Source organism: Rutidosis leptorrhynchoides, chromosome 10 (assembly GCF_046630445.1).
Source record: "Rutidosis leptorrhynchoides isolate AG116_Rl617_1_P2 chromosome 10, CSIRO_AGI_Rlap_v1, whole genome shotgun sequence".
NCBI classification, from domain to species: domain Eukaryota; kingdom Viridiplantae; phylum Streptophyta; class Magnoliopsida; order Asterales; family Asteraceae; genus Rutidosis; species Rutidosis leptorrhynchoides.
The window spans coordinates 341,395,016-341,415,495 of record NC_092342.1 but is presented as its reverse complement, the minus strand read 5'-3'; the positions used below and the strand labels follow the sequence as shown (position 1 = coordinate 341,415,495).

The 20,480-nt window shown below is 33.5% G+C and overlaps 1 protein-coding gene across 1 annotated transcript; it reads right to left on the bottom strand.

Annotated features, from left to right (window-relative positions):
- Nucleotides 1-10,121: 10,121 nt before the first annotated feature.
- On the bottom strand, nt 10,122-11,754 carry LOC139872189 (uncharacterized). The gene is made up of 2 exons (XM_071860025.1): nt 10,878-11,754; nt 10,122-10,378 (listed from the first exon to the last, which is right to left on the bottom strand). Exon 1 carries the CDS (start codon nt 11,736-11,738, stop codon nt 10,899-10,901), a length of 840 nt encoding a protein of 279 aa, XP_071716126.1. The 5' UTR covers nt 11,739-11,754; the 3' UTR covers nt 10,122-10,378; nt 10,878-10,898.
- Nucleotides 11,755-20,480: the final 8,726 nt, after the last annotated feature.

The following is a 20,480-nucleotide window of genomic DNA, read 5'->3' as shown; positions in this document are numbered from 1 at the left end:
ATTATAGGTAACTGTCAAATTTCAAAAGAAGTGCCCACAATCAAATTTATAAGTATTTGTCACAATCAAATTCCAAAAGATAATAATATTATAAAACTATATCTTAGAACACTAACTGTAAGTATGCAACTAAAATTAGAGCAATCAAGTAATAAGCAATAATAACAAATTAACAATCAAGTAATGTACTCCATAAGTCTTAGTCATAAGTCATAAGTTAATATAATTAAAATTAATATAAATCAGTTAATCAACACTTTTACCACTATATGAGTAATAAAGAAATAAAAGCCCTAGTTGTCTGTACCATAAATGAAAACAATTTTAAGGAAAAGCAAAATTGGTAGAAGAATAAAAGAATACTATGTTCGTACCATATATATGGATGGCTAGATGAGTAAGATTGGGAGTTACTCTCTTTGTCACTTTGCCAAAATCTCAGAACAGGGTTAGGAATTAGAAAGGAGTGGAGTAATGGAGAAGTACTGAAGTAGGTAAAGCACATTTGAAAAAGTGACTAAAAATTAGAAAAGGAGTGTACTAGAATCACGTGCGAGTTTTTTATAATATTTAAATATTTAATATTTAGGATCCATACTATAAAATCATATAAGTGGGCTAATTTCAAATATTTTAGTAGTCCAAATTATAAACTTACAAATTCTCAAAATATATGGGGTCCTACGATTTTATTTAGTGGTGTCCTATACAATTTTTAATGCTACTTTGTAAAAAAATTTAAAAAACTAGTGGTGTCACAGGACCCCACGGGACAACATGTAGGATCGCCCCTGCTTATATGTTATACAAGCTATGTGCATGGAGTCTTGCATGCTTTATTCAAGAAAACGTTGCATTCACAAAATCATCATCATGTATCTATTTCGACTGCATTGTCAACGGAAGTATTATTGCAAACTATTATTTACGGTGATTGTCTATATGTAGAAATCATCAGATGTCGAAAACCTTGGATTTAAATATTCATTTATGGTATGCCTTTTCAAAAGAATGCAATGTTTACAAAATGTATCATATAGAGGTCAAATACCTCGCAATGAAATCGATGAATGACGTGTTCGTCCATATGGATTTGGAGCGATCGTCACAAAACATCACCATCCACACCAACCTTAATAGTCAAATTCGTGTAGCCCAAGACGAGGCTCTAAAGGATGAAAACATCTCTCTCGAACACTTGAACGTCCCCACCTCTCGATTCGAAGTTAAAGAAACCGGACTCTGATATTTCGCCGGAAGAATTTGGGTACCTAGTTATGGGGACTTACGAAGCCTTATTTTAGACGAAGCCCATAAGTCATGATATTCGATTCACCCCGGTGCCAATAAGATGTACCACGACCTTAAAGAACAATATTGGTGGCCGAACATTAAAAGGGACGTCGCTACTTATGTGGGAAAATGCCTAACTTGCTCCAAAGTCAAAGCCGAACATCAAAGACCGTCCGGACTACTTCAACAACCCGAAATCCCGCAATGGAAGTGGGAAATGATAACGATGGATTTTATCACCAAACTACCAAAGACGGTTGGCGGTTATGATACTATTTGGGTTATTGTTGACCGTCTCACCAAATCCGCGCACTTCCTAGCCATGAAGGAAACCGACAACATGGAGAAACTCGCACAATTTTACCTTAAAGAAATCGTAGCCCGACACGGTGTACCCTTATCGATTATCTCCAACCGAGATGGCCAATTTGTTTCTAGATTTTGGCGTACCTTACAAGAAGCGTTGGGAACGCGTTTAGACATGAGCACCGCATATCATCCGCAAACCGATGGACAAAGCGAATGCATAATTCAAACTTTGGAAGACATGCTACGAGCTTGCGTTATCGACTTTGGTAAAGGTTGGGATAAGCACTTGCCTCTCGCCGAATTCTCCTACAACAATAGTTATCGCGCGAGTATTAACGCCACACCATTCGAAGCTTTATATGGCCGAAAATATCGTTCACCTCTTTGTTGGGCCGAAGTAGGCGACACACAAATCACCGGACCCGAACTCATTCATGAAACAACCAAGAAGATCGTTCAAATCTGAGATAGGCTTAGGACGGCCCGAAGTCGTCAAAAGAGCTATACCGACAAACGATGCAACGACCTTGAGTTTCAAGTTGGTGACCGCGTAATGTTAAAAGTCGCACCTTGGAAAGGTGTAATCCGTTTAGGGAAACGCGTGAAGCTAAATCCGAAATATATTCGTCCTTTCGAAATCTTGGAGCGTGTCGGAACCGTTGCTTATCGTTTAGATCTTCCGCCTCATTTGAGCTCCGTTCATCCTACTTTCCATGTATCCAACTTGAAAAAGTGCCTTGCCGAACCCGATATCATCATCCCTCTCGAGGAGCTTACCATTGATGACAAACTTCATTTCGTGGAGGAACCGGTTGAAATTGTGGACACCTCCGTCAAAACGTTAAAACAAAGCCGAATTCCAATTGTCAAGGTCTGTTGGAATGCCAAAAGGGGACCCGAGTTTACTTGGGAAAGACAAGATCAAATTCAAAGGAAGTATCCTCATCTATTCGCGAATTCGGAAACGCAAAATCCCGAGGAAGAAACAACGACTACTACGCCTACTTAAATTTCGGGACGAAATTTCTTTTAAGGAGTAGGTAATGTAACATCCCGCCTTTTTCCGTTTACTTTCCGTTTAACTATTTTAAAGTCCGTTATATATTTATAACATCTCCCGTTGATACGCGTTTAAATTATCTCGTTTAGGTAATACACGCACCCGCAACCGAACTCGAGGGACTAGTTTCGCCAATTGAACAAAGATGTGACTAGATGGACTAGTCACACCCACCTCCTCCCTTTTCCATTTCAATTTCCATTTTCTTTTATACTTTAACATTTTTCTCTAAAAACCCAAAACAAAGAATCATCATCTATTCCAAATCGAGCAAGCATCAACCCAAACAAATTACGTATTCGGAATCCTTGCATCTTCCTCTTCGAATCCATACCAACGTTATTGCATTTGTGTAACTTTCTAAAATCACTAGATTTTGTGTTCTTGATGATTTTTACTTGTAAAAATGTTAATTAGTGTCTATGGCTCAAGTCTAACATGAATATATGATTTATATGTTCAATCTCGTTATTTTAAGCAACTAGCATGAACTTGAACTTTGGTGTGTTTGATTTGGTGATTTGGTTGCTTGAATGTTGTTAAATGTTATAAGTGCATGTTTAAATTGTGTTACTAGTATCACTAGCTTCAATTTGATGTGTAGGTTGTTTTAGAAAACTTCATAAACTTGATTATTGATTTTGGTGATGTTGGTTAGGGTTTGATAGAACTAAATGTGAGCATTTGATGCATTGAATGCCATGAATTGTTATTGGTAAGTGTTTAGTTGCATTGTATGCATAATTATCTACGAAACGGCGTATCTCATGTGTGCATTTAATTCCCTAATCATAATTGTGCATTTATGAAATTGAAACATTAATGATGAGCATTAATTGATCATTTAATTTGGAAACTCGATATTTGAAAATGATGTTTTTGATTGATGAAACATGTTTAGTTGTGTTCCTTGACAAATTACCTTTCCAACGATATAAGATACGTGTCGTAAGTGTTTACGGTTTGTGTTTTGTGTTTAAATGAAGTTTGGATTTGGACTTGGACAATTGAAACTGACCAGGAACTAGACCACGTTAAGTGTCGCGGCGCGGCCCTCTTTGGTCGCGGCGCGGCATTTGCCTTGTTTGGGTTCTGACCTACATGGTCAAAATTCAAAAAATGTTTGCTATGCTACGCACCTCCGATTCACATGTAACTTGTTCTAACATGCTTATATATGAATTAAAACCTCAGAAAAATAGTTCGCGACCCGACCCGAACGTGTTGATTTTTTCGTTGACTTTGACCCGACCAAAGTTGACTTTTAATCAAACTTAACCAAATACTTATGCAATCATTCTAACATGCTTTTATACTTGTACCTTGCATGAAACTTGATAATTTAATTCACATGCTATAATGATCGAGTCGTAACGAGCAATAGGACTAATTGAACACTTTGACCTATCGTGTTTACCGTTATTGATACGACCTATTTGTTTAGGTCAAGACTAGATTTGTTCTTTGCACACGTTTACTTATTGAAGTACTCTTTTACTCGTGCACTCAAGGTTAGATCATAGTCCCACTTTTACTCTTTTTGAACTTACATTTGGGATGAGAAAACATAAACGTTTCTTTTACTAAGTGAACACAAGTACAGGAAAACAAACATTCTACATACGAGTTTAGAACAAAATCCTCAATTCGATTATCATTAGTTACACTTGCTGGGTGTAAGCGAGAACTTATGTTGTATGGATCCATATGGGTTTGACAAACCCTCATTCAAACGGTTCGCTACCGTTTACGAATGGAATATATTTTCGAGAAACAGTGTATGTTCTAACACTATTGTGATGGGGTTCTATGGAAGAAATGTTAAGCATTGATAATTGGGTGCTCGTGAATATTAACTTTTGGAATGTATTACTATTATATCAATGTTACAAATCTTGTGGTTCACTTGTACTTACTTACTTAAACATATGATTTCACCAACGTTTTCGTTGACAGATTTCTATGTTTTTCTCAGGTCCTTGAACATTTTGTGATACATGCTTCCGCTCTTTACTTTTGATACTTGCTTGGATGTCGAGTATACATGCATACGTGGAGCGTCTTTTAGCTACTTTTAAATTGTGTCGCACATGTTTCAATTGTACTTTAAACTTTGTTATGTATCTAGTTGTCGACTACTTTGTAAACCTTGAAACATCTTTACTTTTGAAATGAATGCGACATACTTTTGGTCAAACGTTGTTTTAAAGACTTATGACCACGTAACGGGACCTAAGTAGACGGCGCCGTCAATGACGATTTTTTCGGGTCGCTACATATATATTATTATCAGTAGTGATATAATTTGTATTAATATCTTATATCTGTCAATTTATATATTTTAAATAAATATCAATATTAATATAGTGTTTTGTATTAAATATATTTTTATATAACTTTCTTTCGTTGGCAAAAATTAATAATTATAATAACACCAGATTAAAGATAATAATAATAATGATAGTTATAATTATAATATTAATAAAAATGTAAATGAAAATTTAATAAAGATAATAACTTTAATAATAAGGTTATATGATAGTTTTAATAATAAGAATTTTAAGACTCATATTAATGATACTAATAATAAATATAAAAGTTATTTTGTTCTTAAAAAGAAAAATTAGTTTTAAGTCTAATTCCTAAGACTAAATAATACTTAGTATTAATATTTTGTAATAATAAATATAATTATGATAATAATATTAATATTAATGATAATATTAGTAAATTGCATTATGATAGTGATAATAATACTAATAATAATTATAATACCTTTAGATATAATTCTAATGATAATAATTATAATCTTTATAATACCAATAATAATAAATGATCAAAATCTTGTATGAGTAATAATAATAATAAGTATATTGCTAATAATAATAATAATATTAACAATAATAATAATAATCATAATAATAATTAATAATTAATAATAATAATAATAGAATTAGAAAACTACCTCAAGTGAAATAGGTTCCAAGAAAAATGTATGACAGCCCCTGGATTCGAACTCATGACCACACGCTAACCCGCTAACCTCATAAACCAATCGACCATCTGTGCTTTTCTGATTATTTCTTATACTAAATTTTTATATAACCCGTTTTGTTAACCTGTTCTTCTTCCTCAAACCAAACCAATCGATCAGAATAACCACATCTTAATCCAACCACTAATTAATGGACTAACTAAGAACTGGTGATGAAACAGAAACAACTATGCCGTGTTTAATTTAAATTTTATAGCAGAAAAGATAAATAAAAAAATGGCAGTCGATAAAAACACTCTTTCCTTAAATCGTGATTTTGAAATCTAGACCTTTTTTGATTGCAGTTTCAACATGAAAAAGATAGTATAACGTATCTAGAAACTTTCTCCATCAACAATTTGACTGACAACACAAACACGAATTCAAATTTCACAATGAACACGAAGTTTTGACTTTTTCCAAAAAAACTTTGACTTCGAAATTCAACTTTGATTTTGCGAATTACGAACTGAAACTCTGCAGATAGAATCACGACCTGATTTAAATCCCTTCTACATTTTTAGTTTCTGTAATTTGATTCGAAAATGGGCTAGTGCAAAAATTTATGCGTACAGAGCATTTTAGCGGTGTTCACTCTTTTCTGATTTAAATTATGTGGTAAAGGCAGCTTCAATTGATAGTTTACAATGATAATGGTGAACTAAATGGTTGTTTTACTTTATAACATCGAACAATTCATTTGTTACATACAATTATATGATCGACATGATTTGTTTTAAAGGACAGAGATAATAATAAAAATAAAACTCTGAAATAGATGGATAACTGAATTAAATCTTTTCTGTGATTTTTTTGATGTCGACATTGTTTCGATTAAGAAGACAAATTACATAGTGAAGATAGTGATCTATAACAGGATTTATAATTATTTGTATTTATTTTAGTATGTAATCTTATTTATATGTATATATATATATATATATATATATATATATATATATATATATATATATATATATATATATATATATATATATATATATATATATATATATATGTATGTATATATATATCACTTTATTTTGTATAAGTATAAGTATTTTTATATAACTGTATCTATATATCTGTATTTACATTATGTAATTACTCTTATTAATTAATAATTATATCTATAATAATAATACACTTAATATTATAGATAAAAAAATTTATAATATTATAATTATATTATTATTAATGGTAATGAATATAATATCTATAAAATTAATAATAATATTACTTATCAATATATAATACTAATTATAAGAATACTAATATTATTAATGTTAATAATATTAATAATAATAATATTATAACAAATTATATATATCAAATTCGTATTTATTATATATTTTAAATAATATTAATATCACTAGTATTGACATTAATATTAGAAGTAATAATCATATTATTTTAATAACTATAGTTATACTCGTATTACATGTATGTATTATTACTTATGTAATATATTTTTTATTTCTTTATATAGTATATCATATAATAACTTTTATTGATTAATTATTATTTCTAAGATATATATGTTACAATATATTAGAAGTCATATTTATTTATTTATATATAAATTTACCTCTCATAATTACTTAATGTTTCTATTTTATATTTTTACATTTTTAACTCAAATGAGTAAATTATATTTTATTAGTTCAAAATATTATATATATATATATATATATATATATATATATATATATATATATATATATATATATATATATATACACTTACATTTTTATTTACACATAACTGTTCGTGAATCGTCGGGGATAGGTCAAGTGTAATTGAATATATGAACATAGTTCTCAAAATTTTCGAGACTCAACATTATAGACTTTGCTTATCGTGTCAGAATCATAATGAGTTTAGGTTAAAATTTGATCGGAAATTCTCGGATCGTCACAAACAAGATTGGGGATAAGGAATCTTTTATTTATTTTAGAGTGTATGTGTATGTGAAACATGTAGTATGCAACCACATGATTTAAATATTGATTTGGAGTAATGCCAAACAAATGTCATGTGCTTACATATATTGCCGTGGTCCCTTTTCCTCTTCTAATTCTCACCACATAAACAAATACAATTAACTCCCTTTTTAACTTTCATTATATGTCTACATGTACTAATTCTACTTTCTAGTGTTAGAAAAATGCTTGGTCAAATTTAAATAACACCGATACTTGCATAATACAATGGTTGACAACATGATATCCTTACAAAAAGATTCAAAGTTTAGAAGTCACTAGCAACCTTGCTAGCAACACATCTTGTTGGCCATGAACTAGGTCAAAAACAATCTCGAAAAACCCCGATTAAACAACGTACATATAAGTAAAAGTACGGATAACTCGAATAGAGAAAACTTTGTCCTTTTATCCGGTCTTTACAATTATATGCTATCTAAGACAAATTAGACAGGAGTAATGACTACAGTATATAAAATCATATACTTGGGGTTGGGGAACTAAGAGTACAATAATTAAATAAATGTCATTTAACATTCTTGCAAGTGTATTATGTATCTAAATGACACTCTCTCCATTCGATTTAACGTATTCACTTTTTGATCAAATATAAAATTTTAAAATTACCCACTTATTTATTTTTCTCAAATTTTGGAATCCCTACAAGTTGATGATCACTCAATTTTTTCTTCAAAGCAACTTCTAGGAGTGGACAATTACTTTCAATATTCAACTAATTTTAATAATTTATAATATATATAATATAAATATATATTATATAATATTCAAGTAATTTTAATACTTTATCTTGATCTTGCCTTTCCTAAGAAATGTAATAAACGTTGGAAATATTATCCTTTAATAATTCTATTAATTGATTGATGATTTGATTAATTGATTTGTCATCGGACATGTGACATGAATAATTGAAGGTGACACGTACGTACCAATCTACATATATTATCCAATTAAGAGACAAAATACCCGTACAAGTAGCGTGCATGCATGATGATGTGAATGGTTTTTCCTTCATATTCTATGACAAATATCTTATAATCTTTATTGTGTGATTTTAACAATCAAGTATAAAGGATTATCATCGAGTTAAATCAAGCTTATACGGTTCATGATTTCAAATTATCAAAACTATATATATAACTTGGTAGAGGTGATGAAATATTAAAAGATCATATATTATTATTCTAAAATGTTTTGCTTTGACCCACAATTAAGTGTCTAATTTTTTTTTTCTGAGTAATAATTACTAACAAAATAGTTATCATCTAGCTAGTTACTACGTATTATTAAGAATATATAAGGTTAAAAATTTTCCAACATATATAATCCATAATTTTTACTTATGGCCGTAGTGGGGCAATATATAATACATATAATTTTTTTGACTCCATGAGTAATATAATAATATAATTACTTCACATAATATATACTAGTATTAATTCTAATACTCCGTATTATATAGAATACATACTAGTAAAAGCAGGGGCAGGGGCAGAGCTTATTAGGGGCAGGAGGGGGCCCTCGACAATCCAAAAGTTTCAGTAAGTAATATTAATTTGTAGCCATTTGAGTTACTGACGTTTGATCTTTTGAATCAACTAAATCGGACTTCGTATGAAGAGATATGACGAAAATGATGAAAACACGCAGATTTTGTTTTCATCAAAAATCTACTTCATTCTTTCGTATCTCTTGGGCATTTTTACCTTGAAATCAATTTTAAAGCTAAAGTTTAAAAAAGTTAACTTAGATAATGTACAATTAGAATCTGTATTATCACCTAAAATGCGTATAAAAAGACAGTTTAATCCACCAAAGTTAGCGTCTTTTCTTGTTAAAAACATAGCACACATTAGACAAAATTTGACCCCTCCAATCACAACATTCAAGATCCGCCACTGAGTAAAAGTTGAATTTATAATAAGAGCACTAATTTTGGTAACTAGCTAGCTAGAGAATTGATCCCTCAACCTAGTAATCCGCCATACTAGTTTTTATTTTAGTGTTCAAATTACTATTATGAAGTGTCTTACAAACGTATACAATATTTTGCTTTTTAATTAATCAATCAGAAGAGACTAAAAGTGAAAAGATATGATTCTTGATTAGCAAATACGAGTATTATTGTACTCGATCGACGATCCGTACTAGTTAGTAGGATTCTCGTGCCTAGGGAAAGTGAGTACTTTAACTGAAACTGAGAAAGTAATAAGTTAGCCCGTTCATTTTATAATTTCGACTCCAAATAAAAGTTTGAATACGTGAAATAGTACCGATGAAAACAAGTTATTTATATTCTTATTCCTTTAATTTATCAAACACTTTGTTGTAATCGGCACGCGTCTACCATTTTTTTGTTTTCAAGCATTTGTTACTATGAACTCTTATAACTTTCACATGATACTAGAAAATTAAGCTAAGTACATGATAAAAACCATTAACTAATAATTTAGTGTACGTAAAACTTACATTCAGTTCCTTGATAAACTGGTGGTTATAATTCCTTACATCAACACAACAAACCATGCATGCATCAAATAGTAATTAATTATCTTTCATGCAAAAAAATCGAAACATTAATAAAAAACAATAGAAATTTAATTTCCTTCAATACTCCAAACAGAGAGCTCGAGGACGTTCTTCGTCTTTGATCACGTCCACGGACCCATTACGTACTCCTCCCTGCATCCGTAATTAAAAAAAGGATTAGCATATACTTATTTAAGCTAGATTTATGAAAAACAATATTCAAACAAGACGATTATATGTCCAAGATTTTTTTTTTTTTAAAAAGGTGATTTGTACACCATCTTTATTAGCATACACAAAAAAATGTTGTAGAGTTAATACTTTAATGAAAAAAATTGGTGTACAAATCACGTGTCCATATTTAAGGTGATGTGAACTTTTAGGATTAATAAAGTCTTAAATAAAGGTAACACAAAATCAGAAAACACCAACCCACAAAAGAGAATGAGCAAATTAATTAGATTTTTTTTTTTTTTTTTTTTGAAAGGCAAACTCAGACACTCATATAATACTAACACGAATATATACACCACGAAAATGTCCTAAGCAGGACTCAACCCTCAACCTCTAGGTTGTAAGGGTGACCTCAAATGGGATCTTGATTAGATTAGGGTTAGGGTTAGGGTTTGCATGAAGGAATTATGAAAGTTACCTAAAATGGGATCTTGAATACTTAAATGGAACAAGTGTAACCAGGAGGTGGAGTCTTGCCACAAGTAACAAGTAACTGAAGAGCAAGTGGTAGATAAATGTTGATATTCAGTAACTTAAGTTTTAGTGTTGTACACAAACAAACTGCAGCCTCAAGTTCAACCAACCCAGCTAGAACTGGACAGCATTGGTTCACTACTGGGTCACCTAGCCCAATATGAACCAGCCCACCTAAAAGATCCACACAAGCTCCAAGCTTTAGCGCATCAATGGGGCATGTAGCAGCAGGAGTTGGCACAAATGGTGATGGTGGTGGGCATGGTGTTCCTGGTTGTCCACCTGATGGTGGGTTCAACACTGGTGGGCTCACAACCGGTGGTAGGGTGATTGGTGGCTTAACAATTGGTGGGGTCACAACTGGTGGTAGGGTGATTGGTGGCTTGACAATTGGTGGGGTCACAACTGGTGGTAGGGTGATTGGTGGCTTCACAATTGGTGGGGTCACAACTGGTGGTAGGGTGATTGGTGGTTTGACTATTGGTGGGAGAACAACTGGTGGTTTGACCACCGGAGGTTTGACTACTGGTGGTTTGACCACCGGGGGTTTGACTACTGGTGGTTTGACCACAGGAGGTTTGACTACTGGTGGTTTGATATGAGGTGGGTGGGTGGATGGTGGTTTACCGGTGGGTGGTTTGCCGGAGGGTGGTTTACCGGAATGGTGAGGAGGTTTGCCGCCGCCGCCGCCACCACCACCACCACCACCACAAGGAACACAATCAAGAGCAATGGGAGTGGCAGTAGTGGAAATGAAGAACATTGAGATGAGAAGAAGAGCAGTGAGTTGTTTAGAGGACTCCATATCGAGTTAATTGACACTCGATGTGTATGTGATATTGTGATGTAAATTCGAGTGTTATATATAGACTGCAAATGTTTTGTAGTAATTTGTACAATACGTAGTAATAATAACTAGCTCTCTCCCTACAAAAATAATAGTGTAATTATAGTAGTATAAACTAACCACTTGGTATTTTTAATTAAACTTTAAGTTTGAAAAAGATGAATATATCTTTTGTTTAATTATTACTCGTTATAAAGATAAAGATAGTTTAAATATGATGATCAAGTGGTGTTACATTTGGTACACATTTCACATGTGAGTAATATTTGTTGATCCTCATAAGATAGCTGTTAGAAATAGGAGGTTATGTGTATATTATTTATGGAAGAGAGGATTGATAATTTAGAAGTTTGATTGATCTTGAAAACTCTTCTTTTATTGCTTATTGAATTGCTTTGTTACTTAATTACAAATGAGGGGTGAAGCCCTCTATTTATACTACTCAATGGAGTAGTCTAGATCACTCCATCATCTACTACTATCTAGATATTTCCTAGTATTTCTAGACCTAGATATTTTACAAGATTATTCTACACACATTCTACACACTTTCACTACTACATATTACAAGAAGTTTCTACATAATGGGCTATAATCTTGATCCAAAATATTTGTATACTTGCAAGCCCAAATCCAAAACAAATAGCCCACAATCAAGTTTAGTTTCCAACAGCCCCCCTTAAACTTGATTTCGTTACTCCGAGCATATTCCGTAATCTCTGAAACGTCTCGTGTTTTAGAGGCTTTGTGAAAATATCAGCAACTTGGTCGAATGACTTCGTGTACTTTATCTGCACCTCTTTATTTGTAACACACTCCCTGATGAAATGGTATTTCGTATCGATGTGCTTGCTTCGATCATGGAAGACTGGATTCTTTGCTAGAGCAATCGCAGACTTGTTATCCACATATATCTCCGTAGCTTCCTTTTGAAAAAACTTAAGCTCATTTAGTAACTTCCTGAGCCATATTGCATGACAGGTGCACGATGTTGCTGCTACAAACTCGGCTTCACACGTTGACAAAGTCACAATGGGTTGCTTCTTCGAGCTCCATGTGAACGCCGTATCTCCCATATAGAACACGAAACCACTCGTACTCTTACGATCATCTATGTCTCCAGCCCAATCACTATCACTGTATCCAACTAGCTTGAAGTGCTCAGAAGGCGAATAAAACAGGCCATAGTCAATCGTACCTTTGATGTAGCGAAGTATCCTCTTGGCCGCCTTCAAGTGATTTATTGTAGGTGCTTCCATGTATCGACTTACTAGTCCGACTCCGTAGAGAATATCTGGCCTCGTGCAGGTTAGGTACCTCAGACTTCCAACCAAACTCTTGTATTGTGTTGGATCCACCAAGTATCCTTCATCATCTTTTGACAATTTGAGATTGCAATCCACCGGTGTGTTCATTGACTTGCAGTCATTCATCTTAAACTTCTTGAGCACCTCATTCGCATAACCTTCTTGGGATATGAATATTCCTTCTTTCTTTTGTTTTACCTCGATCCCAAGATAGTAAGCCATAAGTCCAATGTCGGTCATCTCGAACTCCCGAACCATTGCTTTCTTGAACTCCTCAAACATTTTGGGATTACTACCGGTGAATATCAAGTCATCCACGTATAGGCACACAATCATAACATCTCCTTCCTTGCTTACTTTGGTATATAGAGCATGCTCATGTGGGCATTTTGTAAAGCCATTCTGTTGGAAATACTTGTCTATCCTGCTATTCCATGCTCGAGGCGCTTGCTTCAACCCATATAAGGCCCTTTTCAATTTCAGCACCTTATTCTCTTGGCCTTTCACGATGTATCCCAAAGGTTGTTCTATATAGACTTCTTCTTCTAAGTGGCCATTAAGGAACGCGGATTTGACATCCATTTGATAAATCTTCCAATTATGCTGAGCCGCAAGTGAGATTATTAATCTTATAGTTTCTAGACGAGCGACGGGAGCAAATACCTCGTCATAGTCTATGCCGGCTAGTTGACTATATCCTTTCGCCACCAACCTTGCCTTGTATCTTTCAACTTTACCTTTGGAATTCTTCTTGGCCTTGTACACCCACTTTACACCAATAGCCTTATGCCCTTTTGGTAGTGTAGCAAGATCCCACGTATCATTCTTCTCGATTGCTTGAATCTCCTCGTCCATGGCACGTTTCCACTTTTGGCTTTTTGCTGCGTCTTCGTAACTTATTGGCTCACAATCGGCAAGAAGGCAGAACAATGATAGATCCTCCATAGGCTGGGTTACCTCGTACAACTCCCTAATGCTCCTTGTATGATGTTGTAGCCTACTTGATTCTCCTCCTGATGTTGGTGTCACTTCATTAGGTGTAGTGGTTGGAGTACGTGGAGAGTGCGGAGATGGTGTACTAGAAGGTTCTTGAACTTCTAGATATTCTTCGTTCCTTGCAGTACTTTCGAATGGATAAGGGAGAAAGTCGTAGTTCTCCTCTTCGGGAACATTCCAATCCCATGTTGCTTCTTCATCGAACACCACATCTCGACTTGAGATTACTTTACCATTATTGGGATTGTATAGCTTGTAACCCTTCGAACTTGAGTCATAGCCCACGAATATGAGTTTCTCGCTTTTATCATCGAGCTTCGTCCTCTTCTGATCTGGCACATGAGCATATGCCACACTTCCGAACACTCGAAGGTGTGAGATGCCGGGCTTCCTTCCACTCCAAGCTTCAATGGGCGTTTTGTTCTTGAAGCTTCTAGTGGGCGAACGATTTGCTAGATAGATCGCACAGTCCACTGCCTCAGCCCAAAACTCCTTGGGCATCCTTTTGCTCTTTAACATACTCCGAGCCATATCAAGAATGGTCCTATTTTTTCTTTCCGCAACACCATTTTGCTGAGGTGAATACGGAAGGGTTAGAGGACGTCGTAACCCATTGTTGTAGCAAAATTCCTTGAATTCCTTGGATGTGAACTCTCCTCCACGATCGGATCTCAACGCCTTTATGGTGAGACCACTTTGATTCTCCACAAATGCTTTAAACTTCTTGAACATTCCAAAAGCTTCCGACTTCCCTTTTAGAAAATAGACCCATGTCTTTCGACTAAAATCATCAATGAATAGAAGAAAATATCTATTTTTACCAAAAGACGGTGGGCTGATGGGTCCACACACATCCGTGTGAATAAGTTCTAGAGGTTTCTTCGCTCTACTAGAAGCTTCTGTTGGAAAACTGTTTCGAAAGTGCTTTCCTAGAAGGCATCCCTCACATATTTGATCCGGATGATTAATTGGAGGCAAACCCTTCACCATTCCTTTACTTGATAATAATTTTAAGCCTCCAAAATTTAAGTGCCCGTATCTCATGTGCCAAAGCCAAGAATTATCTTTGAAACATGCTTTTAAACATCTTGGAATGTCATGTTGAATATTTAGCATGAACATCCTATTCGTTGACATTGGCACCTTAGCAATCAAACCTCCTTTTTGGTCTCTTAAAGAAAGGGTACGATTTATCATGTGAATATCATAGCCTTTCTCCAAGAGTTGTCCAATACTCAGTATATTCGTCTTCATATTGGGCACATAATACACGTTAGAGATAAATTGATGCCTTCCATTTTTCAAGCGGATGAGAATCTTACCTTTGCCTTTAACCGGGACTTTAGAGGAATCTCCGAAGGTGATATTTCCACTAATTACCTCGTCTAACTCCACAAACATGTTTTTGTCACCGCACATATGGTTGCTTGCACCCGTGTCGAGATACCACAAATTTGATTCTCCGTTATCTTCACCTTTGCATGCTAGTAACAAAGTGTTTTCCACGGCTTCAGTATCTTCTTGTGCAAAATTTGCTCTTTCTTGCACGTAATTGTTTGACTTCTCGCATTCCGAAGCATAGTGGCCAAATTTATGACAATTATAGCATTTGGTTTGAGAATTGTCATACCTTGGCTTTCTACTTGTGTAGCCTCTCCCGCGACCTTTTGTCGGGTGAAAATCTTGACTTCTTTCTTCATTTTTGTAAGAACTATAACCTCCACGTTTGATATATCCTTGCCCTCGTCCTCGGCCACGTACTTGACCACGACCTCGTTGACTCGTTTGATGAGTCTTTTCACTGTTCTCTTCCTTGAAAGAGAGTTTTGCTTGTAAAGCTTGCTCCAAAGGCTCCTTATTTTTCTTATTGAACCTCTCTTCATGGGCTTGTAGTGAACCCATGAGTTCATCGATAGTCATTGATTCTAGATCTTTAGATTCTTCAATGGCTACGACTATATAGTCGAATTTTGAATCTAATGATCTAAGAATTTTCTCAATGACCCTCACATCACTTAAAGTTTCGCCATTCCTCTTTAATTGATTGACAACCGCCAAGACTCTTGTAAAATAATCAGAAATTGATTCTGAGTCTTTCTTATTTAAGGATTCGAACTCACCTCGTAGTGTTTGTAGTCGAACCTTTTTCACCTTATCAACTCCCTTATAAGAATTCTCCAAGATCTCCCATGCTTTCTTGGCAGTGGTTGCACTTGCAATTTTCTCAAAAGCTCCATCATCTACACTTTGTTGGATGATGGAAAGAGCCTTTTGATCGTTCGTCTTCATTAATTTTTTCTCCTTGCCGAGAGGACCTTTTTTTGCAGGTTCCTCATAGCCTTCCTCCACAATCTCCCATAAGTCTTGTCCACCTAGGAAGGTCTTCATTTGGATGCTCCATCGATCATAATTATCCTTTGTGAGGCGAGGAAACGTGATGACATTGTTGGCCATCATCTTGTCGAACCAAGCTCTTGATACCAATTTGTTAGAAATAGGAGGTTATGTGTATATTATTTATGGAAGAGAGGATTGATAATTTAGAAGTTTGATTGATCTTGAAAACTCTTCTTTTATTGCTTATTGAATTGCTTTGTTACTTAATTACAAATGAGGGGTGAAGCCCTCTATTTATACTACTCAATGGAGTAGTCTAGATCACTCCATCATCTACTACTATCTAGATATTTCCTAGTATTTCTAGACCTAGATATTTTACAAGATTATTCTACACACATTCTACACACTTTCACTACTACATATTACAAGAAGTTTCTACATAATGGGCTATAATCTTGATCCAAAATATTTGTATACTTGCAAGCCCAAATCCAAAACAAATAGCCCACAATCAAGTTTAGTTTCCAACAATAGCTACTGTATTAGATAGTGTTATTGATATAGATAGAGTGATTCTCATTAAATTTACTAAGGGTGTATTTTGTACAAGTATCAAATCTAAAAGAGCTAATTTTAGATATTCTAATGGCTCATATATACCCCAAAAAATTACTCCGTAAAGAACATACTAGTGAAATGACCCGTGAAAATACGGGTTTGTTTAAACGAAATAGTTTAATGATATATTTTACGTATAAGTGAATGTAAATGTTAAAGTCATTTAGTTTATTGCCCCGTGGAACCACGGATTCCGACTAAGAAACATGTCGTTAATTTTACAAATATAAAGTTCGCTCAAAGTTAAGTATTTATATTTATATTTTTAATAATAATAATAATAATTAATAATAATAAATGACTTTTAAATTTTTTTTAGAAAAATAAAATTACGGAGAGATTAATATTTCTTTTTATAAAAGATTTCGTATTATTTTTTAAATTAAATTAATATATAATTATGACATCATCATTATGAAAATTAAGCTTAATGATTACATCATCATTTTAAAGGTTTATTAAACTATATAAATAGATACCATACAATTATGTTTAGTGGTCTCTTATACTCCATTTATTCCATATTAATAGTGTGTAGATAAAAAACATACGGAGTACAATTTAAAAAATTTTATATCTTTACTTTATAGTTTTACTTCTTACATTTTACTTATCTTTTTATCTTATAATATGCAAAAGCCAACGGTATAAAAGAAATCTACATTATTATTCGTATATATTTATTAAATAGACTATTAATATCCGATAAAAAAATAAAAAGTAAAAAATACTAGACTATCAAGATAGAACTGAAGAGTTACCATATATCCTAAATATCATAAAAAATATTTACTAATACCAGCCACACCTTTTGTACTAAATTCCCTCAATATTCTTACAAAACTAGCATAAGCTAGAGCTTAGCTTATAGGGAGAGATAGAATTTATTGTTTGAGATGTAGTTTATAGTTGGATATGGAGCGTATACTTATAGTTTATTTTCGAAGCTTCAAACCTAAACTTATTATTTTTTTATAAATATTTGATGAAGTAATTGAATGTGTAACTTATATATATGTTTTTTTAAATGACAAGTAATTTTATTGATACGATAAAGGTATACAAATGAATCGGGTGGACAGGAACTAAATACAATCATAAAGAAACCTAGCCACACCCAACAAAACAACAATTGATGAAATATACAACAGTTTTGCAATGTGCAAAACCAACAAAACATGATGAAAAGCTATAAAACATTATGCCATATTAAGATATATGCAAGGATACGATAGCCACGATAGCCACTCGAACTTTTTTCCACTTGATCTTTGCGATATCCATTCAAAGGATTTGTTTTGTATTTCATTTAGGGTCACCGGGATTTTACAAGATTTACCTTGAAATATCATATTGTTCCTGTTTTTCCAAATGTAATACGCACAAACCCACTCGACCGCCTGCCAAACCTTCTTTCCCAAGCACGATGTATTAACAGAAGAATTGCCACGAAGAATTTCATTTGAGCTAAGATTATTGAATTGTCCCAAGTTCCACCAATTGAATACTCGAACCCAAAGTTCCAACGAATGCTTGCAGAAAATTAGAGAGTGATCGACTGTTTTCAAATCATCATCACAAAGTAGGCATCTAACCGTATGTGAATCAATGCTCCTTTTATTGAGTTCGGTTATCATTGTTATGTGTTTTTGTAATAATCCGTCACACAAAAATCTCCACCTTTTTCGATACTAAATTGTTGCGGAGAGTTTCCATTACACCGCTGCTGTTAGGAGCCTTCTGTTCCTCGATTAATCTAGTCAAACAATTAACTGTGAAACGTCCGTTCGAAAGAGCACCCAAACATACAAAACCTTAATTAAATAAGTATATTATGATTAGTTATGTAATTTATAATTTCATGAATTTATAAAAACTTATTTTAAAAGTTAATTATTTGTAAGAGTTTATTTGTATGAGCTTAGTATTTTCATAAACTTTTTTTTTATCACTTACCAATTCAACAAGTTTATAGCTAGTAGATTATAATAATCATAAGTCCAATTAAACTCCTATAATCATTTAAATGGTGTTATCCAACGACACCTTAATTAAATTGTGCATATATTTAAATTAATTATTACTTGTAATCTCCAAATAACCCAAACATACAAAAAGAAGAGTTTAAATAGTGTTATCCACGATTTAAATAAATTAAATCGTGGGCGGCCCCAATAGCTCTAAACGAAATTCAACTTAAATCATACGAGTGGTTTGCAAATAGAGTTAAATGGTTAAGATTTATTGGCTCACTTGGCTTAACAATTCTAAGATTTATCTAAACATTTGAGTTCGCGTATTAAAAGTTTCGTGTGTTTTGATTCATGTTGGTAGTTATGAGCATGTTCTAGCCCAACTCATTTTTATATTGATCCTTTGTGTATTAATTTATTAATTGCTTTAAAAAAAAAGCACAGAAAACTGATATTGCTCAATTTATACATATTTTACATCGCGATATCGGTTCTTTATTGTCGTTTATTTGAGGAAATGTGAAGACTTTTATGATTAATTGAGATAAAATGACGAATATAGCTCCAGAAGTCTTCGGGTTAATGTTTTGGTTGTTTCTTGCTAAGTATTGGTGATATTTGAGCTTAAAGTATGTTTGGACGCGAGAAATTGAAGTTTAACTGAGTCTGGAGCTGATCCCGGTCGCAATAGGTGGAGTCCCGGCCGTAATACGTTGGCACGGATTGACAGAAATCGAAAAGAGTTGAATCACGGCCGCGATATACCGATCGCGGTCGCGATGGTGTTGGGTGATCACGGTCGCGATGACCGTGTCGAGGTCGCGATGCGGGCCCGGACTGGTGACTTTTTGAGCAGCTATTTATAGTCGAGGTTTCTAACCCTAAAGGGGTGTGCAGTTTTTCAGCTACGAATTGAGGGGTTCTTTGAAGACCTAAACCCTACCATTGAAGATTTGCTCATTCTTTACTTCTATTCAGTTAATCATAACGTTCGGTACTAGTTTTTATCATTGTAATCATGAATACTCTTAGTTTTTATTGTTTATTTGTTTCTTGCTACTTTAATATGCTAGGCTAAATCAGTTTAGTGTTTGCTTGAATGTGAAACTATGAATATGGGATTGTTATATCTTATGGATTTAATGTTTTGTGATTGAAATTGATTGTGTTTGATTAAAGATCCATTCGTATGCATGTTCTATGTTCTTAATTCAATTACATAGATTGTTTTTTTTTTTTTTTTTGACCAGCAAAAATATATATTTTTATTACAAACCCCCACTAGCAAGGCACTAAGAGGGGAAAAACAAACCAAAACAATTACATAGATTGTTAATCGTTTAATGTGAGTTAGATTTGAGATGCAATTTGTGCTTCAACATTTAGGTGATTTAGACAATTAGAGAAGTGATTTCAAGTGATTGTGTCATTGGTTTAATTGGTAATTGAAAGGCTTGTGAACTGCA

Excerpts from the sequence above, each read along its gene's own strand:
- LOC139872189 (XM_071860025.1), bottom strand. The coding sequence starts at position 11,738 with ATGGAGTCCTCTAAACAACTCACTGCTCTTCTTCTCATCTCAATGTTC.